This window comes from Rana temporaria, chromosome 2, assembly GCF_905171775.1.
Source record: "Rana temporaria chromosome 2, aRanTem1.1, whole genome shotgun sequence".
Lineage (NCBI taxonomy): Eukaryota > Metazoa > Chordata > Amphibia > Anura > Ranidae > Rana > Rana temporaria.
Window position 1 is genome coordinate 17,117,665 of NC_053490.1, and position 24,029 is coordinate 17,141,693.

The 24,029-nt window shown below is 47.4% G+C and overlaps 1 protein-coding gene across 1 annotated transcript in view; it reads left to right on the forward strand.

The window, feature by feature from the left end:
* Window positions 1-24,029, forward strand: part of DNHD1 (dynein heavy chain domain 1) — a 171,296-nt gene that overhangs the window by 140,695 nt on the left and 6,572 nt on the right. Inside the window, exons 35-44 of the mRNA XM_040339911.1 lie at window positions 1,320-1,418; window positions 1,581-1,823; window positions 1,898-2,076; window positions 6,074-6,967; window positions 9,102-9,237; window positions 9,439-9,513; window positions 12,909-13,113; window positions 14,298-14,389; window positions 15,742-15,894; window positions 18,176-19,119. Of these exons, the coding sequence (XP_040195845.1) occupies window positions 1,320-1,418; window positions 1,581-1,823; window positions 1,898-2,076; window positions 6,074-6,967; window positions 9,102-9,237; window positions 9,439-9,513; window positions 12,909-13,113; window positions 14,298-14,389; window positions 15,742-15,894; window positions 18,176-19,119 (3,020 nt within the window). The remainder of the gene's footprint in view (window positions 1-1,319; window positions 1,419-1,580; window positions 1,824-1,897; window positions 2,077-6,073; window positions 6,968-9,101; window positions 9,238-9,438; window positions 9,514-12,908; window positions 13,114-14,297; window positions 14,390-15,741; window positions 15,895-18,175; window positions 19,120-24,029) is intronic.

Sequence of the window (24,029 nt, forward strand, 5' to 3'; positions counted from 1 at the left end):
GTAGTGCAGACCTCAGACGGTAACCCCCCCAGTAGTGCAGACCTCAGACAGTAACCCCCCCAGTAGTGCAGACCTCAGACAGTAACCCCCCAGTAGTGCAGACCTCAGACGGTAACCCCCCAGTAGTGCAGACCTCAGACAGTAACCCCCCCAGTAGTGCAGACCTCAGACAGTAACCCCCCAGTAGTGCAGACCTCAGACGGTAACCCCCCAGTAGTGCAGACCTCAGACAGTAACCCCCCCAGTAGTGCAGACCTCAGACAGTAACCCCCCCCAGTAGTGTAGACCTCAGACAGCGGCGTGTGTGTCCCTCGAGCGCGGGCTCCTCCTCCTCTGTGGGTGTAAACAGAGAGGAGGGCCGCCGCCGGGTGTACCAAGATGGCTGCGGCTCCGGAGCTAGGCCGAAACCGCGGCCTTTACTAATGCTATGGCCGCGGCAGGAATCCGTGTATCACATAGCGTGCCGATCCGAAGGGGGTGACCCGTTCGGATCACGGATCAACGGTGATCCGCTGCACCACTAGTACTAAGACAAAGTACCCATGCTGCAATTCCTGACCCCTTTTTGAAAAATAAAAATTATTTAATAAGACTCCAGACCTGCATACTTTTTTGTGTGACTAAGCAGTGAAACCAACGGATCAGAATGACAGCTGACAATTAATATTTTCACGCAGGGTTCAGAAATGGGAGCGTACAGTAAGTACTGTGCTCAGAGGGGTACAGCCCATACACAAGTAGAGGGCCCGGGTGTCCTGAGGGGCCCAGTCCCCAACCAAGTTTTTCCTGCTCTTTAGTAGCAAACACAACTCGATGGTATGGACCCAGGCCCCCAAACCAACAAGCTGTTACCTTACTGTATAGTAACAGCCAGGGCTTTTTTTCTGGCAGAATGTGCTGGAACCCGGGTACTAGGCTTTGACAGGTATCTGCTCCAACCTCTGCTTGGATCGCCTAGCACCTAGGCAATCCGAGTGGAAGTTCTCCTCTTCCCCTCTCTTATCCGCAGTCTTCTGGGACATGTCACAGATCCCAGAAGACTGCGGGGCCATTTACTTAGTACGGCGTGGCTTGCGCATGCGCAGTGGGCAGCCAGCTGTGAAGCCACAAGCAGCACAGCCGGCTGCCCACTGTTATGATGCCAGCACCAGGAACTCGAAGGCTAATGAAGAACTAGCCCGACTGAGAACGGGGCTGGATCACTAGACAGGTAAATGTCCTTTTATTAAAAGTCAGCAGCTACAGAATTTGTAGCTGCTAACTTTAATTTTTTTTTCCAGAGGGACCCTCCTCTTTAACTTCCCCCTTTCTCTGTGCAGGTTCACCTGAAACCCAGGAAGGCCAGAGCCGAAATCTGCAGGTCATTGATGCCTCTGAATCGGGACTATCTCAGAAACTGGATGTGGCAGTAAGAGGAGGTGAGACAACCCACAGATCCGGTTCCAACTTCTGTGTATGTGATGTTGGGTATATACAGTAATCTGTGTTTGTGACAGCGGGTAGATCATTTGTTGATCACATTGTGTGACGTCAAGTATAAAATCTTTGCATTTATATGTCATCTTCTTTTCTGATGAAAGGTGTGCCAGTTCTCATTGCCAACACGGAGAAGAATTTGTCCTGTGTGAACAGCGTACAACAATTATTCCATCGGGTCAGAAACTCTCCAAATTCTAGAGAATCTTCACTCATAACTCCACCCTCCCCTGAGCTCCTGAGCTGTCCCCACCCCAGAGGAGCCATGTCCACCCCAGAGGATGAAGCACCACTGACTTTCCAAGTTTTCCTGAGCACTTCTCTCCCTCTGCGGGAGTTTGTGGAGGGTGAGTACCGCTACGAAGACCAAAGACGATACCATGTGTTCATTCTGTTACCTTACTTTTACCGTCCTTTACAGAAGCTGGTCCAGCCTTCATAAAAGAGGTGACGGTGATGGATCTGAGTCTTGGTTCTGCCGGACTGAAGGAAGAGCTCATCCACCAGATTCTGTTGCTTAAAGATCCACGCCTGCAGGACGAGAGGAGGAGTCTCTACACAAACTATTTAAAACTGACTGGGAGCATGAAGCAAGCCAAGGTGAAATATGACGCACACCTTAAATACCACCTGACCAGGTGGAGGATGGACAGCAGTGTCAGGGTAGATGGTCACAAAGGGTTAAATCTCTGGTAACGTGTTCTGTAATCTTGAAGACATTTGCTAGCCTATCCAAGTCACATCTTCAGCTCTAATGAGTGCCAGGAACATATCCCAACATTTATATCTACACAGGTAACACAGACACTTAGGGCCAGATTCACATAGAATCGCGGCGGCGTAACGTATTCTAGATAAGTTACACCGCCGCAATTTTTCATCGCAAGTGCCTGATTCACCAAGCACTTGCGATGACAACTATGCCCGCGGCCTCCGGCGCAAGGCGGGCCAATTCAAATGGGCGTGTGCCATTTTAAATTAAGGCGCGCTCCCGCGCCGGACCTGCTGCGCATGCTCCGTTTCCTAACTCCCGCCGTGCTTTGCGCGTAATTTTTTTGAACGGCGTACTTCCGTATTCCCGGACGGCTTACGCAAACGACGTTAAAATTTGAATTTCGACGCGGGAACGACGGCCATACTTTAGACAGCAATACACTTGCTGACTAAAGTTAGGGCACCAAAAAAAACGACTAACTTTGCGACGGGAAACTTGACTACGGACGACGTAGCGAACGCGAAAAACCGTCGTGGATCCGCCGTAACTCCTAATTTGCATACCCGACGCTGGTTTACGACGCGAACTCCCCCCAGCGGCGGCCGCGGTACTGCATCCTAAGATCCGACAGTGTAAAACAATTACACCTGTCGGATCTTAGGGATATCTATGCGTAACTGATTCTATGAATCAGTCGCATAGATAGAAACAGAGATACGACGGCGTATCAGGAGAAACGCCGTCGTATCTCATTTGTGAATCTGGCCCTAAAATCCAATCACCGTTAAATGTTAGATAGGTGGATGTTATTTGTCCGAGAACAGGATATAAGGTTGAAGACATTCTAGCTAAATCCTAGTTCCAATTCTAATGCCATCATTAATGCCAGGACGACATGGAAAGGATGGAATAATGTAACTAAAACAAGGTGGTTTTAAAACTCTCATGCCTCCCATCCTGTTCTTCAGCAATGAACATTTGCTATGACGTTCCATGGTGATTGGATTAAAAAGTTGGTGCTACCTGTGTGGCTAATTATACTAAGGTATGGTGCCAGTGCCGATTCTGACCTCCCTGGGGCCCTAAGCTAAATGATATGTCACATTAAAGTTGAGAAGCGGGGGGGGGGGGGCACTGTCACATTAAATAAACTGACATTGTAACGGTCACCACCGTTTACGACCTTCCATCACATCCACGACAGCTCATCTGACACACAGACAAATCAGCAGGCATCCTATTTTCCCAGAATCAAGACGAGACACAGCTCTGTGCTTGTTCCAAATGTAATGATACTTTAATGGTTTCTTCTCAGCTTTTTATACAGTACAAGGCATTAAAGCAACAATGAGATATCCACCCCCCTAATCACACACTAAGGCTAATTACTAAACATTCCTTAATTAACAGCATAACAAACAAAACACCTTCATAAAATGAGTTCACTAGGCAGACGTTTCGTCTCTCCATACAGCTTGACACCTATTCACACCTCTGAGCATCAATAGGCTGTAGACAGTGTTACCACACATAAACAGTATTTAGCATACATAATTAGAGTTCTGGGAGCAGACCTGGATTAACACCTTTACACAAGGACAATGGAATGTCTTACAGGCCCTGACTCAATTAGCATATCACTAGTCAGGGCTAATCATAGAATGAGTCACTATTGACTGGTTGGGCCAACATCTTGCAGTATCTCAAAATCCTGCAATACGAACTATCAGTGATATCCTATCTCATGTAATACATGAATTATGATTCACTTGCCACCCCATGCCCAAAAGGCACAGGGTGGACTCAGACCCAAGAGTTATCAGTGACGCTGACACAGGAGTATCCCCCATCCTCACAAAGTCTCTGTTTGTCCCGGGTCATTCCGTTACAGACATCTTACATTAAAGCCGGGGGGCCCCCCCCTGCAGCTTTGTGGGGCCCTAAGCGGCTTGCTTAGTGAGCCTATAGGGTGGATCGGCCCTGTATGGTGCTGACACTCATTAGAACTGGGGAAGCATACCTATAGTTACATAGTAGGTGAGGTTGATAAAAGACCATCAACTCCAACCTATGTGTGTGATTATATGTCAGTATTACATTGTATATCCCTTGTATGATACTTGCGCCCGCTACACCGTTTACGTAAGGCTTACGTCCGGCGTAAAGTTACCCCTGCTATATGAGGCGCAGGTAATGCAAGGTATGGACGTCGGAACAAGCGTATCTTTTCACGTTGTTTACGTAAGTCGTACGTGAATGGGGCTGTGCGTAGGTTACGTTCACGTCACAGGCATTGAGCCGGCGTATCTTAGGGCGTAAATTCGACGTGATACTGAGCATGTGCGCACATGCGCGGTTCGTTAGGCGCGTCATTTACCTGGGGTCACGATTAATTTGCATACAACACGCCCCCTACCAGCCTACTTTGAATTAGGCGGGCTTACGCCGGCCAATTTACGCTACGCCGTCGCAACTTACGGAGCAAGTGCTTTGTGAATACTGCACTTGCCTGTCTAAGTTGCGGAGGCGTAGCGTAAATAGGATACGCTACACCCGCACAAAGTTACGCCCTCCTACGTGAATCTGGCCCATGGTGTCTGTCGAATGTTCTAAGGAGATTCGACGAAGCAGCAAAACTGTACGACGCCGCAATCGTACATTTCCGGTCGAATGCGGAGTAGAAGTAGAGTTCTAAGGATGTACGACTAGTAATAATTATATTTATTAATTAATATTACTAGTCAACCAACTTTAAAATTCTTCTATAGCCTATGGGTGGAGCATTTGACCATAAATGTCCGCTCGCGGTGATCGTAGGTTTTTAGCTGCTTCGTCGAATCTTCATGTCTCTATAATGTCGAATATTTCCTATCTATGTCGAATAATCTTGGACTAATAGAGTTAAGGTTAGGCACATTCAACCGCAAATTCAATAGACACAGGGCCAGATTCTCATACATTAACGTTGCTCCTGGGCAGCGTAATGTATGTGCTGTACGCTACACCGCCGCAGGTTTACAGGTTTACATCCTGATTCTCAGAACACTTACCTGTAAACTTGCGGCGGTGTATCGTTAATTCGCTCGGTGCAAGCCCGCCCAATTCAAATGGGGCGGGCACCATTTAAATTAGGCGCGCTCCCGCGCCGAGCGTACTGCGCATGCTCCGTCGGGTAAATTACCCGACGTGCATTGCGCTAAATGACGTCGCCCCGACATCATTTGCTTAGACGTTTACGTAAATGGCATCCAGCGCCATTCACGGACGTCTTACGCAAACAACGTATTTTTTTTAAACTTCGACGCGGGAATGACGGCCATAGTTAACATTGGTTGCCCCTGCTAATAGCAGGGGCAACCTTACGCGTCGCGTACTCTACGGAAACGACGTAAATTCTCAGTGTCGGACGCGCGTAGGTTCGGGAATCTCGCGTACTTACCTCATTTGCATAGACGACGGGGAAAACGACGATGCGACACCTAGCGGCGGGAAAAAAAATTACTTTTAAGATCTGACAGCGTAACAGCCTTACGCATGTCAGATCTAATGGTTATCTATGCGCAACTGATTCTAAGAATCAGTCGCATAGATACCCGGGGCCAGATGAGGAGTTACGACGGCGCTAATGGTGTTGCGCCGTCGTAACGCCTTTGAGAATCTGGCCCACAGATCGCTATTGTCACCGCCATGTCAAACCTCCTATCTATATCGAACTGTTGTTGCAACGAAACGAAAATAAATATATTTTTTTTGTGTGATCTTTCAAATTTTGCACGTTTGTTAAAAGAACGTGAAAATCCCAGAAATTAGAACGAAAATTAATGCACATGTCTAAAAAAAAAAAGCCACTTTTACCTGTGATGTCTCTCTTTCTGCCAACAGGACACTTTTCTGGATTACGTCACCTCCGACTCTGTGCCACTTCTTCAGAGAACAGACTTTCTGCACCAAGTGACCGCATGTGAGGAGCGACAGAGCTCACTGGTGGAGTCCCTTAATGACGTTGAGGTTCTTCAGCACCGGGTAGCAGATAATATTGCCCAGCACACGTCTGCAGCAGAACAGTGCTGCAATCTGTACTGCCGCCTGCAGGAGATATCACGGCTATGTCCGCAGTACCACTTCCCCGCCAGGTCTGTTTTGTGCTGGGCTGCCTGGGCACTGCGCAGTAAGGTGAAGGAGGGGAGTACCATAGAGAATGTACTGACCACTGGGATCCTCTCTCATGTGCTCCCTGCTCTTACAGAAGAGCACAAAAAAATATTCAGAGTGCTGCTGGCGGTAGGACAGCCACCCGATTTAGAGTGGTTCTCTTTCTTGGGACTTGCGAGTAAGACGGCTGCAGAGGCGTCTTCATCCTACATCCAGAGACCCCAATGGCTGAGTCCCATTGCCTGGGAGGAACTCCAACAACTGGAAAGGATGCCTTGTTTCCAGGGTATCAGATCCTCATTGAGCACACAGGCCCGCCAGTGGCAGGAATACTTTAGACTCTGCTCCACAGTGATCGGACCCATTCCCTGCTCCAACTTTTCCCACCTCACACTCTTCCAGACGGCTATCTTATGGCGAATTGTGAAGCCGGAGAGCCTGGGCCTGGTGATGACCAACCTCGTCACCTGTATTCTGGGACCAGATTCTGCAGACCAAGAAGAAGATATTATTGCTGTATCTGATGCACATTCTCCAGTTATATTCCCAATTCCTGGATGTTCTCCGCTGCCGTACCATCCCCAAGACTTTATCCTGCAAAAGGCTCGGAGCAATGGGAAGGAGGTGAGGGCCAGGAACACTATTGTCACACTGGGGGAGATTCAGATAGAGATACGACGGCGTATCTCCTGATACGCCGTCGTATCTCTGAGATCCGACGGTCGGATCTATGCGACTGATTCATAAGAATCAGTTACGCATAGATCTCCCTTAGATCCGACAGGTGTAAGTGACTTACACCGTCGGATCTTAGGCTGCAATCTCCCGCCGGCCGCTAGGTGGCGCTTCCATTTGTATACGCAACGAATATGCAAATGAGGAGATCCGCCGATTCAGAAACGAACGCCTGTCCGTCGCTTTTTATTTACGTCGTTTGAGTTCGGCTTTTTCCGGCGGATAGTTACCCCTGCTATATGCGGCGTATCCAATGTTAAGTATGGCCGTCATTCCCGCGCCGAGTTTTGAATTTTTACGTCGTTTGCGTAAGTCGGTCGCGAATACGGATGGACGTAATTTACGTTCACGCCGAAACCAATGACGTCCTAGCGACGTCATTTGGAGCAATGCACGCTGGGAAATTTAGCCGGCGGCGCATGCGCATTTAAATCGGCGCGGGGACGCGCCTGATTTAAATACTACACTCCCCCTAGCCGCAGAATTTGAATTCCGCCGGGGGATTTACGATCCGCCAGCGCAAGTTTCGAGATAAGTGCTTTCTGAATACAGCACTAGCCTCTCAAAATTGCGCAGGCGGATCGTAAATCAGATAGATTACGCGGATCTAAAGATCCGCTAATCTATCTGAATCTACCCCAGTGTCTCCAGGACTAAATAAAAATTCAGAACTGACAATTCTTAAATTCCTCAATGATTTTGAATTGCCTGTAGAATCATTTTATTGTATTTGTAAATAAACAGAAAGTTAAAGTCCACCTTTTTTTTAGCATGTTACACCCATAGTTAGGGCATAACGTAACATGGTGCCAAATCGCCACAACCCCTCATGTCATTTATTCACTGAGATCTATGAATGAATAAACAACAAGTCCTGTCAGCCACCGTGGCAGAGGGATATGTTATTAATGGAACACAACTGCGGTCATTACTGCACTTGTAGTCCATTGACATTTCTTTTAGCTCTGTAACTGAAAATCTGTACCTCAGTACAGACATGGATCTGGAGGATGAACCTACGGGAGCATGCGCAATAAACCCACAATCTACTGATTACGGTTACATGGCCAGATTCAGAAACAGTTACGCCGGCGTATCAGTAGATACGCCGTCGTTACTCTGAATCTACGCCGTCGTAAATTTAAGCGTATTCTGGAAACCAGATACGCTTAAATTAGGCTAAGATACGAGCGGCGTAAGTCTCCTACACCGTCGTATCTTAGGGTGCATATTTACGCTGGCCGCTAGGTGGCGCTTTCGTTGAGTTCGGCGTAGAATATGCAAATGACTAGATACGCCGATTTACAAAAGTACGTGCGCCCGTCGCAGTAAAGATACGCCGTTTACGTAAGGCGTTTGCCGGCGTAAAGTTATTCCAACAAATAGCTGGCCTAGCCAATGTTAAGTATGGCCGTCGTTCCCGCGTCAAAATGTGAAAATTTTACGTCGTTTACGTAAGTCGTCCGTGAATGGGGCTGGACGTAATTTACGTTCACGTCAAAACTAATACGTCCTTGCGGCGTACTTTGGAGCAATGCACACTGGGATATGTACACGGACGGCGCATGCGCCGTTCGTAAAAAACGCCAATCACGTCGGGTCACCAATCATTTACATAAAACACGCCCCCTCATCCTCATTTGAATTAGGCGCGCTTACGCCGGCCCCATTTACGCTACGCCGCCGTAACTTAGGAGGCAAGTGCTTTGTGAATACAGCACTTGCCTCTCTGACTTACGGCAGGGTAGTGTAAATACGATACGCTACGCCGCCTCAAAGATACACACATCTACCTGAATCTAGCTAACAGTGTATTCCAAGCTCATATTCAAAAACAAATAAATGCACTTTTATCATGTGTTTATTATTTTTGAGCAAAAGGTGGACTTAGCCTTTAAGCTGATCAATTTGTTAAAAAAAAGCATCATTGGTTGAGCATGGAATTGGAGTAGAAAATAGGATGTGATTATTTATTGAATGCATGCATATCCCTAAATCTTCTGACATAATATTTTTTTTTTAGGTGAAAGTGGTGATGTGCAGCTCATCCCTTCCCGACAATGAGATCACAAACTCATTAGTGAGAAGCCAGCAGGAGGGTCTCTGGGTCCTGCTGCATTGGCACCCCAAGCTGGCCAGTGTGCTAGAGGCTGCCAAAGGTAAGTGACTGGCTGCAGTCCCTTATTAGAATAAATGAAAAGAGACAATAATATTAAGGCACACCTCATACCATCCAACTCCCGTCATGGAGGACATTGGCAGCACGACAAGCACTAGTCATGGGAGATATGGTAAAGACAACAAGCTGTATGATGTTGTATGATGTTATATTTGATACCATGCTTCTCTACTTTTTTCAGAAGATCCGGCACAGATAAATCCTGAGTTTCGGATGTGTATTATTGTAGAGGAGGAGAAGCTTGGCACTGTGTTAGGTAAATTTACCAGATTTTTTTTTTTGCCATATATTGTTTTCCATTTGTGTATCCGAAACATACATGACATAAGGCTTCATTCACAAAAGCATATCGCATGCGGTATATAAGTGTCCAAACACATTTTCCTTAAATATAGAAATCCTGAAACTGTCAATTCACTATCCTGTTCTGCAGTATTAACCGCAAAACCCTGAAAACGCTTGGTAAATACTGCATGGACAGTCAGTAAACTCAATTCACAGAAGGAAATAAATCATTAAATGCATGTGGTAATTAAGTAGTGATCAAGGCATGCCAAATTTATGGAATATGTACTAGTTGTTAAGGAGCAGGCGGCCGCCCGCTACTTAAAGGGGTTGTAAAGGTTGTTGATTCTCCTCTTTTGGGGTCCCCCAACGGCACTCCTGGCTCCTCCTCCTTGCATTGAGTGCCCCCTCGGTGACCCACATTCCAAGGGGACTTGGCCTCGCCTCCCGGCTCCCGTGTCACTGGATTTTGATTGACAGTAGCCGGAGCCAATGGCTGCTGCTATCAATCTATCCAATGCGGACCTGAGACAGTGGCTGGAGCTGCTGTGCTCGTTCTCGTCGCTGGAAAGATCGGGTTCAGGTAAGTAAAAGAGGGGCTCTGGGGGGCTACTGCACTACAGAAGGCTTTTCACTTCAATGCAACCAGTAAACAACAACCAGTTAACATGGTTGTTAAGGAGCGGGTGGTTGCTGCGTCCTTAACAACCCATGAGTCATCGGCTGTCAGCAGGGGACCTGGTCTGGTATGAATTTTGGTGGGAATCACCACACCAAATTAAAAATAAAAATGGTGTGGTGATTCCCCCCCCCCCCCTTCTCTGAGCATGCAGTTCAGGAAAAGGGGGGGGGGAGACTAGCGAGTGCCACCTCCTTTCTGAACCATACCAGGCCACATACCCTCAACATGGAGAGGGGTGCTTTGGGGCGGGGGGACAAGGGCCTCTTCCCCACAACTGTGGCCGGTGGTTGTGGGGGTCTGCTAGCAGGAGACTTATCAGGAATCTGGAAGCCTCCATTAACAAGGGGCCCCCAGATCCTACCCCCCCATGTAAATGAGTATGGGGTGTAGTGTAAAAAACTACAGTAAGTGTTTTTTTTACAAGTCCTTTATTATAAAAGCAAAAAATTAACAGAAATGTCCCCCGGTGGAGATCCATTGTCAATCACAATGCTTACTGCCACTGCTGGCCTGAAAAATAAATAAAAAGCTCCACTCCCAACAAAGGCTCCCACCATCTGACAGTTCCTAAATAAGTAAGTGGCGGTGCCACCCAGTGACATCAACTGGTGGCACTGCCCCCTTGTGATGTCACCGACCCAGCATGACCTTGATCGGTGAAGTCCTTAACTGCTTGCCGACCAGCCGCTGCAGTTTTACGGTGGCAGGTCGGCTCGGCTGCGCAAAATCATGTAATATTTTACGTGATTTTGCATCTCAGCCACTAGGGGCGCGCACTCCCCCCTGGTGCCGCACGCATGCCCGGCGGGCTCGATCACCGCCAGGCACCCGCAATCACTCGTTACAGAGCGTGAACCGGGAGCTTTGTGTTCACGCTCGAGCGAGCGCCCCCCCTCCTGAACCGTACCAGGCCGCATGCCCTCAACATGGGAGGTAGGTGCTGCGGATCCCCCACCCCAAAGCACCTTGTCACCATGTTGATGGGGACAAGGGCCTTTTCCCAACAACCCTGGCCGTCGGTTGTCGAGGTCTGCGAGCGGGGGGCTTATCGGAATCCGGGAGCCCCCTTTAATAAGGGGGCCCCCAGATCCTGGCCCCCCACCCTATGTGAATGAGTATGGGGTACATCATACCCCTACCCATTCACCTGAGGGGAAAAAATTGTCAAGAAAAAAAAACCACAACACAGGTTTTTAAAGTAATTTATTAGTCAGCTCCGGGGGTCTTCTTTCTGCCAGGCTCCTCCGCTATCTTCTTCCAGCTCTTTTACTAGCAGTGGCCCGGTCTTCTCCCTTCTTCCGACTTTGGGGGTCTTCTTCCGACTTCGGGGGTCTTCTTCCAACTTCTCCACTCTCTTCTCCCACTCTCCGATACTTTCTGCCTTCTGCCGGGCACCACTGTCTTCTTCCAGCGGCGGACCGGTCTTCTGCGTCGTCTTCTTCCCTCTTCTCTTCTTCGATGTTGACTCGACGATCTCTCCCGCTGTAATGCTGGGTGCGCGGTGCACAACGATCTATATAGGCCTCTTATGACGTCACAGTCCCATCATGCTCCGGGTGGTGACGACATAAGGGGCGGGGTCACCGACTGATATAACCCGGTGACCACGACGCGAGTCAACTTTGAAGAAGAGAAGAGGGAAGAAGACGACGCAGAAGACCGGCCTGCCACTAGTCAAAGAGCTGGAAGAAGACAGCGGTGCCCGGCAGAAGGCAGAAAGAATCGGAGAGCGGGAGAAGAGAGCGGAGAAGTTGGAAGAAGACCCCCAAAGTCGGAAGAAGGGAAAAGAACGGGCCACCACTAGTAAAAGAGCTGGAAGAAAATAGCGGAGGAGCACGGCAGAAATAAGACCCCTGAAGTCGGAAGAAGACCCCCGGATCTCCGCTCTCTCCTATGGGGGGATCGGATGAACACGGACCGTCTGTCCGTGTTCACCTGATCCGATCTGCAGACGGATGGAAAAATAGGGTTTTCCTCCGTCTGCAGAATCGGAGGATTGCGGACCCGGGTGAGATTGGGTGTCAGTGGATTTTCATCCGCTGACACCCGCAATGTATGTCCCTTTTTCATCCGTAAACTGATTTTCTACAGCAAGAGTTGGCTTTGCTTACACAGGTGGCCAGGAGGCAGTAAAAATAGGCAGTTGAGACATGGTTTTACCCCTCCCTCAACCGCCAATCCACAATTTAACATGTTAGTACACATTGCTATGGTTGTGTGGCACTAAAATGTACACTACCTCTTGCATTTGGCAGGTAATAGTGTGGCTAGGTTTGCAGTTGTGGCACGGTATCCCAATAGAGTAAAAATTGAAAAAAAGGCAATCTGTAGAGGACAGTTTCAGCCATGGAAAACATATGTTCCACAGCGGAGAGTGCCACTCATGTAAACCAGCCCTAATAGGCATAACTCCTGATATTCCCTATGCCAAATATGGCATTACCAACTGTTATACGTCAGCAGACTAGACAAAAACACAGAGAGGTTCCTGGATAGGACAGGCTTTGCAAAATGGGATAATGAGGGTTCTGTGCAGTTTACAATACAAATCCTGTATCATTACCCACTGGCTGATTACCTGGCATTGCTTTATTGGGTTTCATCCTGTAATAAATAAAGTTTGATCATACCAAATGATGTTTCCAGACTTGATGACCTCTGAACGTTCCTCTCTTCTTCTGCAGCTCACTTGAGGCGATACTGGCAGGCCACACCCTGCGTGTTTCGGCCCACACTCCGCCACCTTCTTCCACAGAGCTGCACGTCAAATGCAGAAGAATTCGGGGAGCGGCTGAATGATTCCCAAATGCTGAGGTTACTGACTCTCCACAGCATTCTCCTCCTCAGACAGGAATACGGCAACTATGTCCAAAGTGATGTTTATGCCTGGTGAGAACAACTTGCCCCTCTTGCTTTGTGGGTATTATGTCTTTCTTCCAGTGTATACAGTCCTCCATCAGGAACTTTCACTCTTTATTGTCTCTCCCTCCTTTGCCCAATGCTGGAGTCACTGATGGCATGATAAGGTCGCATCTTTGTTCTGCCATTGGCCTACTGTGAAAGCAACAGAGAGCTTTCCAACCATTTCAGCATTCACTGAAAACAGAGGGGGGCACTAAAACTTTTAAAAGCTTGTTTCTGCCCCATCTCTTGTCTCATGCGAGACAATAAATACAGTACATTATATGGCCCAAGATTTGTGGATCCCTGGCCATCAAATTCATATGAACTTGTTCAAAAGCCATTGGGCCAGATTCAGGTAGATCCGTGCAATATTTGCGTGGGCACAGGGCAACGAGTTTTGCTCTGCGCCCACGCAAATATTTTGAAATGCGAAATCGCACTATTCCCCCATAGTCGGAGTCCAGGCTGAGGTTGCCACTCCATTCATTGCAGTAGGATGTGTATAGATGTGTGTCTTCCAGGGGTTAGGTTACCCTTTCTTTCTTGAACCCTTGCAGAAGCCAGGACGGGCTTCATGCCTTGTCAGCACTCTAGCAGCAACTGTGTATGCACTGTCTACATACCCAACCCCCCCATCAAACCTGAGCGCCCCAAACACTTTTCCCAGAACACAGACAGTACTGACAGGGGTATCCATCCTGCCGAAATATTGTCTTCTCCCGGTTGGGGCGGGGATAAGCCATTCCCACTGGGAGAAGACAATAATTATTTCTAGAGGCTATAACTGCCGCTAGCGATAGTAAAATCTGTCAGGCTGGTTGTACCCAAGTTAATTGGTCGATCAACTTGGTACATTCAGCCTGCCTATACATGGTTTGAGATTCAAACCGTCTATGGCTGGCCTTACTGGGAACTTCAAAGTTTTTTTTTTTTTTACTTATTTTTTTATGGTGGAACTGGATGGACTTGTGTCTTTTTTTCAACCTGACTAACTATGTAATTACCCAAAGGGATGTTCACATACATTAGGCCATATAATGTATCTTCTGCCCCATAGGGTGGACTGTTGAGATGAGGTGCTCCACTTTTACCAAGCTACAATTCATCAGTATGTTATGGAGTGGAAGGAACAAGGTCTTGTCATGTGACTGTGTGTGTCTCATTGTTAGGGGTTACGAGGAGCTGAGATTGGCACTACATTGTGCAGAAAGGATGACCTCTGGCTCTACAGACTGGGTGGACACCATGTCTTATCTCACAGGTAAAACAAATTCATATTGACCTCTACATTTCCAATAATTTGTTGTTAAAGCCCAACTCTAGCCATTTTTTCTGTCAATGTATTTGCAATTATATTTAGATTGATGATAGTTGCAATATTTCAGTATCTATATATGCAAATAACAGTGGAGACAATCTACCCATAAACACTGCACCTTTTTGGCTGTGTTGGCTCTGATCACTCCCTGACATTGTATATCTATTTTATCATGGATATGTGATTGGTTTACAGTTTTGGGGGTGTATTAGAGATGTGCAAAGAGAAATCACATAAATGCTTAAAAGGATAGCATTTAATTAAGTAAGGACAGGTACAGATAAGTAATTGTGACGAACCACCTGGCATACAGCTTCATCCACTCTAGAACCAAGGTATTATAGCTGAGAATTGCACTAGAACTAGACGACACTAGCTTAGGTGCAAATTGGAACTCTCTTTATTGTAAATTCACACAGAATATAAACCACACAAAATCAGATAGGCACTTGATCACATTATCCTAAACAATGCAAACTTTAAACAGTAATATCATCAGTACATCTAACAGTACATCCAATGAACAGCTAGCAGCTAACAGTAACCTAATTAAACAGTGTCTATTTAACAGTAAGCTCATTAACAACTAGACCCCTAGACAAGCTTTGATTCTGGGATTGCCCACCCCAGACAGTCTGGCAACAGATCTCATTAGCCCGCTTTCTTTTCACATCCATCTCACTGAGTTTCAAGTTGACAGAGAACATCGTCCTGGACTGTTAAATGTGTTAATAACATGTCATCTTGCATCATATAACAGGACATCTTCTTGAATGCTCATAACCCCCTCAAATGCCAGGGCCCATAGTAAGTAGACAAGAGGCTACCCATCAGTCCCCTCCGAAAGCCCTTGTCCTGGTTGGGTCTATCACAGTAAAAATAATAAAAAATACAACAAGGATACTCGACTAAAGATGTGGGTTTTTTTCCGCCACGGAGTCCTGCCCGCTTGTGCAGCGTGGCACAGGTAATCAGAAGCAGACATATACACAATACTAAGCTCTGAGAGAAGACTGATTATTCCACATTTTAGCTGTAGTATATACAGGACGACTTGGTAAGATATGACCAATTATAAGTAACATTACCTTCTAGGAAGATAGCGCATTCCCTGACATTCGTTTAGTATAAAGTCAGCTAAAGTGACCATCCTTATATGTCTTGTATGGCCCCTTAAATAAATAGAATAATTATAAGATATTGTGAGCCAACAATAAGGAAAAATTAAATGTGCAATTTCCCCATAACATTTTACAGACCTGATTTTGTAAGCCCATACCTTGTTCCTCTTATAGGTGAAATCATATATGGAGGTCACATTGTGGATGAAGGGGATGCTCAGAGTATCATGGTGGCTGTGCAGCAATGTCTACAGGACCAGCCACATCTCCGACTCAGCCGCGGACTCTCCAGCTTCCTGTCTACAGTGGCAGCGGGCAGAATGACAGGTAATGGAATGAATCCTAGCAAGAAAAGGTGGTGGTTGAAGTTTTTCTTGTATAAAGAGCCTGGATAAAGAGTCCTCTCACATATGAAACACAGTCATCTGTTTGGAAGGAGTAAATTGAAAAAAAAAAACAAGGTTTTCCACTTCCATAAAGAATGGAACCTTTACATTTCACCATTCAGCTTTCTTTGGGCAGCTTGTTTTCAATAAGCCATTGATTTCCAAAGACATCATTACTCAGCAGGAAGGCTGGTTTTAAGGTTTTCTATATTGCCTTTTGAAGATTGGAGATTTCATAATAATGAGCCATGATTAAGTCACTGTCACGATCGCTACCGTGCCAAATGGACAGCGAGGCGTGGTCGCGCCCCAGGTGGCTCTGGGTGGAATCGAACCCAGGACCTCCCCGTTGCTGCTCTGGGTCTTTGCCTCTGAGCCACTTCTCAGTTGATAGTCTGCTTGCTGTCCATCGAAGCCTGGTTTTGAACTATGTGCTGATTGCCTGTCTTTGGATCTCCCTGCAATCTGCACCTGTCTATCCTGGTCCAGCTGAGGCAGGTTACCCAATCAACCAGGGTATAAAGCACTGCCTCACTCTGAGGGATTTGTCAGTTCATTGTTCTCTGATGGTCCTGTCTGTGCCAACGGTTCCTGTGTTCCTGTGGTGGTCTTCAGCCTACAAGACTGACCCCGGCTTCTGACCCTTTTGGCTTTGCTGCTGTCTCCTGCCCTTTGACCCCGGCCTGTACTTTCGGATTTTCCCTGCCTTCTCCAGCCCTTGACCCACGGCTTGTGCCCCGGACTTGTCTTTGGTTCCTGTCTGCAAACCCTGAACTTTCCGTCAGTAGTTACCTGACTCTCTCTGGAATCCTGGGCCACGGCTATACTTGACTATCCTGGGCTAATCTCTATCTAGCCCCCGTGCACAGACTCACAGCCCAGGTAGTGTCTTACCTTATTACCGTGGGCTGTGTGTACCTCCAAGGGTGAGCTTACAAATCTGCAAAATGGACTCCACTCAAGGTAAGCCCTTACAGTCATGTGATGTGTGACGTAACGTGTAGGGGGAGGAGCCAAGTGCCGTGATCGAAGGTGTCGTACACCGCATGAGGAGATCGCTACACTGAGCAAGGCTGCATGTCTGTTTTGTCCAGAGGATTTGTGAATGCGATCGTAGCGCTGTCGCGCTGTTTTCTCTATTTGGCGCTTCATATTGCGCAATGAGGTCTTGTTTTGTCGTTTATTTTTCCATATCAATCGTCGTTTTGGTTAAGGAAGTGTCGTATGCAAGTGGTCGGGTCAAGCAGGGTGGAAGGAATTCAGTATCACAGGAGATTACCATCACTTCTTACCCAGTTCAGATGAATGGACTATGATTTGCATATTGTTGCTTTTATCACATTGGCACTTTTTTATGCATTTTTTGGCAGGATTGTCACAGTTTATTTAGTACCTATTTAGGTTCATAGGGCCAGATTCACAGAGCCGTTACGACGGCGTATCTCCTGATACGCCGTTGTATCTGTTGTTCTATCTATGCGACTGATTCATAGAATCAGTTACGCATAGATAGCCAGAAGATCCGACAGGTGTAATTGTTTTACACTGTCGGATCTTAGGATGCAGTACCGCGCCCGCCGCTGGGGGGAGTTTGCGTCGTAATACAGCGTCGGGTATGCAAATTAGGAGTTACGGCGATCCACGAAGATTTTTCCCGTCGTTACGTCGTCGCGAGTGTAAGATTTCCGTCGCAAAGATAGGGCACCTTTAACATTGTGTAAAAGTACTCCACCATGTTAAAGTATGCCCGTCTTTCCCGCATCGCTTTTGAATTTTTTTTACATTTTTTCTTTTTCCCGGCGCAAGTCTTTTTTTCACGCCGCGATTCACAAAACGTCGTAATTGTGCGCAAAGCACGTCAGGAAATTTGCGACGGGAGCATGCGCAGTACGTACGGCGCGGGAGCGCGCCTAATTTAAATGGTACCCGCCCCATTTGAATTGGGCCGCCTTGCGCCGGACCTGTTTACGATACACACACACGCAAATTTCCAGGTAAGTGCTTTGTGGATCGGGCACTAACTCGGAAAATTTGTGGCGGTGTAACGTAAACGGGTTACGTTACGCTGCGCCGCCGGACTGTGAATCTGGCCCATAATATTCACCTTTCTCACTGTACAGCATTTAGGGTTGATTTTAGCGCATCATTACATCACATCACAATGAAATTTCCAACTTTCCATTTCCATCTGTATCTAATGACCTGTTTTACTGGTATTCCAGGTCCTGGAGTTTACAGCATCCAGAGGTTCTTGCAGAACTTGTCCAGTCAGCGGAACCCAGCAGCTCTAGGATTGAATGAGGGGCTGCATAATATAGCCATGGAGGTCTATGGACGCAAAGTGCTACCTGACCTGCTGATTACGCAAGATATCTGGACCATCCAAATGAATAAAAAAGACAGTCAGACTGATGGACAGCAGATGAATGACCTGGCTGGAATTGAGAATACTTTTAGAAGCAGTTCTTCAGCTTCTTCATGTAGTCCAAAATTAGAAATAATTTGGGAGAACCCTTTAAGCCAATGTCTGTCACAGCTGATGGACCTTAAAGGTATTCAAGAAGCACGGCAGAAGGAGCTGGCCAATCTGGATGTTCAAAATGGAATAGAAGACGTAGATTGTTGTCATACTCATCAAAGAGAGAACGAGCTGGAGGGAAAGAACCAAAATACTGATCTAACAGAGGAGACACAAGCCAGAGGCAATAAGAGGCCAACTGGATCAACAGGTGAAGAAGATACCTCAAATGGACGCAATAAGCCATTACTGGCATGGAGGAGGCCTTCGCCCTTACTCAGCTTTTTGCGGGAAGAGTGGGATCTGCTGTGTGGACTCATCAATCAGGTCATCCAAGAGTTAAAGGACGCAGACTCACCCTGCTGCTGTTTGCGGTGTCAGAGGATTAGGGAGGCTATCTCTGAGAGACGTGTGCCAACATGGTGGAACATCTACTCTTCCAGCTCTCCAACAGTCACGCCTCTGTCCTGGATCTCCAGCCTAATAACCCATATGAAGCTTCTGTCCAGCTATGTCTGTGAACCATCACTTCAAGTATCCTACAACCTTAGCGCCTTTCGCCATCCAGCTCAGGTTCTGCAACGTGTCCTGATGGAGCAAGCACTGAGAGATCGTCAAGAACTAGACAAATACTCTCTGCACATCCAGGTACTCGGGAGGGGTGATATCTGTCTGAGCACATGAGGTGGGTCTATAATGATGTACAGATAGTGGAAAGAATGATTCACGAAGCACTTGCGCCGACGTATCTTCAGATACGCTGCGTAAGTGCAAATATGCGACGTCGTATCCGTGCGCCGTACCCACAAACTAAGATACGCCTAAAAACAGGCTTAATCCCGCTGACGTAACTTGCCTACGCCAGGGTAGGGTGGGCGCACATTTACGCTGGCCGCATGGTGGCGCTGCCATTGATTAGCCATTCAAATATGCAAATGAGGAAAATACGGCGATTCACAAACCTGTGCCCGCCCGACGCAGGCTACAAGAGGTGCGCGTAAGTTGTACGTCCGGCGTAAAGTTAAAGCGGTTCTCCACCCTAAAGTGGAGTTCCGCTGATCGGAAACCCTCCCCCCCTCCGGTGTCACATTTGACACCTTTCAGGGGGGAGGGGGGTGCAGACACCTGTCTAAAGACAGGTATTTGCACCCACTTCCGGCCACACGCTACGGGCGAAAGACGGGCATTCCGTCACATCCCGTCTGTCGCCGGTTGTGTGCTGGGAACACTCAGCTCCCAGCACACAGCGTGTGAGCCAATCGGCGGGCGCAGCGCGACTCACTCATGCGCCGTAGGGAACCGGGCAGTGAAGCCGCAGCGCTTCACTTCCTGGTTCCCTCAGCGTGGATGGCGGGGGGAGCAGCAGAGTGACGAGCGATCGCTCGTGCTCTGCTGCGATCAGCGCTGGACTCCAGGACAGGTAAGTGTCCTAATATTAAAAGTCAGCAGCTGCAGTATTTGTAGCTGCTGGCTTTTAATATTTTGTTCCCATGGCACATCCGCTTTAAGCCCATAAAGGAGGTGTAACTCAGCAGCAGACATGTAAAGGTCTGCCTCAGGGAACAGAAGCCGGCGGTTTTTACGTAGTTTACGTTGGACGTGTATCTGGATGGGCGTAGATTACGTTCATGGCGTAGGCAGTGATCCGGCGTATCTTAGGTAGTTGTTCCGACGTGGTTATGAGCATGCGCACGGGGATGCGTCCACGACGCATGCGCAGTTCGTTCAACGTACTTGTCTGGCTCTCAAACCATCATTTGCATGGCTTTGTATGGGACAAGCCCACTTCCACCTACGCCGGCCTGCGCCTTCGAAATCTACGCCACGCCGACGCAGCTTTGGGAGCACTGGCTTCCTGAATCCCATGCTTGCCTCTCTGCGCTGCGTCGGCATAGCGTACATTGAGATGCGCTACGGCGGCATAAATGTGCGCCGCTGTCTGTGAATCCGGGCCAATGTATACAAAGTTGGTGGAATTTATTCTTATAGGTGAGAATGCCTTACCTGGCCAAAAAGTGGACACCTGACCAACACAAATATAAGAGCTTGATTGATATCCCAATCCAGAACTTTGGGCATTATTATGGAATTGGACCCCTTTGCAGCTATAACAGACTTCAGTCTTTTGAGAAGGCTTTCCACATGATTTTTCAGTCTTATGTCTGTGGGAATGTGCGCACATTTGTGAGGTCATGTATTGATGTTGGATGACAAGACCTGTCTCACAATCAGCATTTTAATTAATCACAAAGGTGTCCAGTAGGGTTGAGGTCAGGTCTCTGTGCAGGTTACTCGAGTTCCTCCAAGCAGGCCAAACCATGGCCCGGATTCAAGTAGATTTGCGCATTTTTTACGGAGGCACAGGGCAAAAACGTGCCCCCGCAAATTTACTGCTCTGCCCTTGATTCACGGAGCAGTAGCTCCGTAAATTGCGTGGGCGCGCCGGCAAAATGCCCGGCGTAAGCGCGTGCAATTTAAATGATCCCGTAGGGGGCGGGAATCATTTAAATTAGGCGCGTTCCCGCGCCGAGCGTAGAGCGCATGCTCCGTCGGGAAACTTTCCCGACGTGCATTGCGGCAAATGACGTCGCAAGGACGTCATTTGCTTCAAAGTGAACGTGAATGGCGTCCAGCGCCATTCACGATTCACTTACGCAAACTACGTAACTTTCAAATTTCGCAACGCGGGAACGACGGGTATACATAACATTGGCTGCCCCTTAAGCAAAAACCGCCGGACGGAAACTACGTCGCGCAACGTTGTGAATCGGCGTTAGTATGCAATTTGCATACTATACGCTGAGCACAACGGGAACGCCACCTAGCGGCCATCGCAAGAATGCAGCCTAAGATATGAGGGCATACGAGCCTTATGCCGCGCATATCTTAGGCTGCAGTCGGCGTAACGAGGTTCCTGAATCAGGAGCATTCGTTACGCCGGGGCAAGTAAGCAATTGCGCTGTGTAACTTATGGTTACACAGGCGCAATTGCTTCTTGAATCCAGGCCCATGTCTTTATAGAGCTGGCTTTGTACACAGGGCACAGTCATGGCGGTGTTCTGATGAGAAAGGTACCCTGTTGGAAAATGCCCGCTCTGTACTGTGAAGGCGCAGCGCTTGCGCAGAACAGCTGTACACGGCGCCTGCGCAATCAACGCGACATTGTGCCACGCGCTCCCGATGCACGTGCAACTCTGCAGTGGGCGGGTTATTCATTGAACACCATCATTGTAAAATACGTCCTCTTCTGTAGGCATTACATGCTTCTCAATAATACATCCGCCCCTTAAAACATTAAACTACCCACCCTTATCAGCTCTGGCCATCATACGCCCTCAATAATACATCCGCCCCTTTGAGAAAAGCACTCCCATCGTATGAGCTCTGCCCATCATGCAGCCTCTTCTGTATATAGACACTCCCCCTCGCTCGGGATTGGACAGTTCACCCGAGCAAGGGGGAGTGTGTATGCGCGGCGCAAATCATTACAGCTATTCAAAGCTGTAATGTTCCTGCCCGTATTACACAGTCGGCGGTAGCGGGGATGCGGCGTAACGGCGGCGGATCGCGGCTCCGGTGGTGGCGGCGTTAAGTATTCTATTTGTGTATCGGGGCGGGGTATCGGCGTCTGAGTACCGCCGAAAAAACTCGGAATCGGTCCCGATACCGATACTAGTATCGGTATCGGGACAACCCTAATTGGAATCACTTGAGCTCATTCATTTGAAAGGCTGTTCAAATATGTTTGGCCATATAATAGGTGTGAGAGTCAGGTGTCCACAAACTTTTAGCTATATAATAAAACACCAGGAAAATGAAGATAAAAAGTCTGGCTTTGCCTCAAAAAATCCACCATCAATTTGGTTGTACAAAAATCTAAAGATCAATTATACTAAATTACACCTGCCACATTATAAGTCCAATGATAATGAGCACATATTAAATCCCTAAAAATGTATTATTAGAGTATAAATCCTTGTACACACGATTGGATTTCCATTGGACAAATCCGTGAAATTTTGTGCTAAGGGCGTGGCTGTAAACTTGGTATGCATACAGACAGCAGAACTTTTTCAGCCAACATACACGAAACAATGTGTTTTTTCTGCTTTTTAGCGCCACCCTTTGGACAACTTCTGCTAATGTTGTCTTATGGTTAGCATTGGTTCTGAGCATGTGTGTTTGTACTTTGGATTTTTTTTGTACACACGATCGGATAATCCGACGGCACACATTTGTTGTCGGAAAATTTGAAAGCATTTGTTGTCGGAAAATCCAACAACAATTGTCCGATGGAGCGTACAAACGGTCGGATTTTTTATATCAATACCCTGATGAGGTTCTATCCCCCTGATCAGAGTTTATTGTATTACAAAAAATCTTTTTCTAGGAGTCTGTTGGTCTTTATATTTAAATATACTTTGGCCAATATGTTTTAGCAATGTGTGTTTGTTATGTCATTGTAAAGCCTTGTGCACGCGATCGGATTTTCCGACAAAATCCTGCCATCACACATTTGTTGTCGGAAAATCCGATCGCGTGCAGCAGAGCATTCATAAATCCAATGAGTAATGCAGGTCAAGGTAATAAGGGAGGCAATACTAATGTAGTAGTGTATCATATAGGTCACATGTGTCAAACACAAGACCCGCGGGCTGCAGCCGGCCTGCCAGGCCATTTCGTGAGGCCCTCGCACCCAGGACTTTCTTCAGCTGGAACATGGTGGAACTCTGTTCCGCCACATCCAGTTCTCACTGTCCGCTCACCACTGTCACCAGTAAACACAGAAGCATTCTTTGCTTACAGGGACAGCTTTCCTTTCGCGAGATTGTGGCTCTCACAGATCCCTGCCTACCCTGCACGCGCTCATGGTGGGGACAGATACTAACCAATGATCTCCCTGCAAGTGACAGAGAGAGGGAAAGCCACCTACACTGTCATTAACCACTTGACCACCAGGCACGTAAACCCCCTTAATAACCAGACCAATTTTCAGCTTTCGGTGCTCTCACAATTTGAATGACAATTACTCAGTCATACAACACTGTACCCAAATGAAATTTTCGTCCTTTTTTTCACACAAATAGAGCTTTCTTTTGGTGGTATTTAATCACCGTTGGGTTTTTTATTTTTTGCGCTATAAGAGAAAAAAGACTGAAAATTCTGTAAAAAATAATAATTTTTCTTTGTTTCTGTTATAAAATTTGGCAAATTTTGTATTTTTTCTTCATTCTTTTGCATAAATGTGAAAGATGAAGTTACGCCGAGTAAATAGATACCCAACATGTCACCCTTCAAAATTGCACACGCTTGTGGAATGGCGCCAAACTTTGCTACTTAAAAATCCCCATAGACGACGTTGCAGGGTATTGTGGGGTATTGCGGAGTATTGTGGGGTATTGCGGAGTATTGTGGGGTATTGCGGAGTAGTGTGGGGTATTGCGGAGTATTGTGGGGTATTGCAGAGTATTGTGTGGTATTGCAGGGTATTGCGGAGTATTGTGGGGTATTGCGGAGTATTGCGGAGTATTGCGGAGTATTGTGGGGTATTGCGGAGT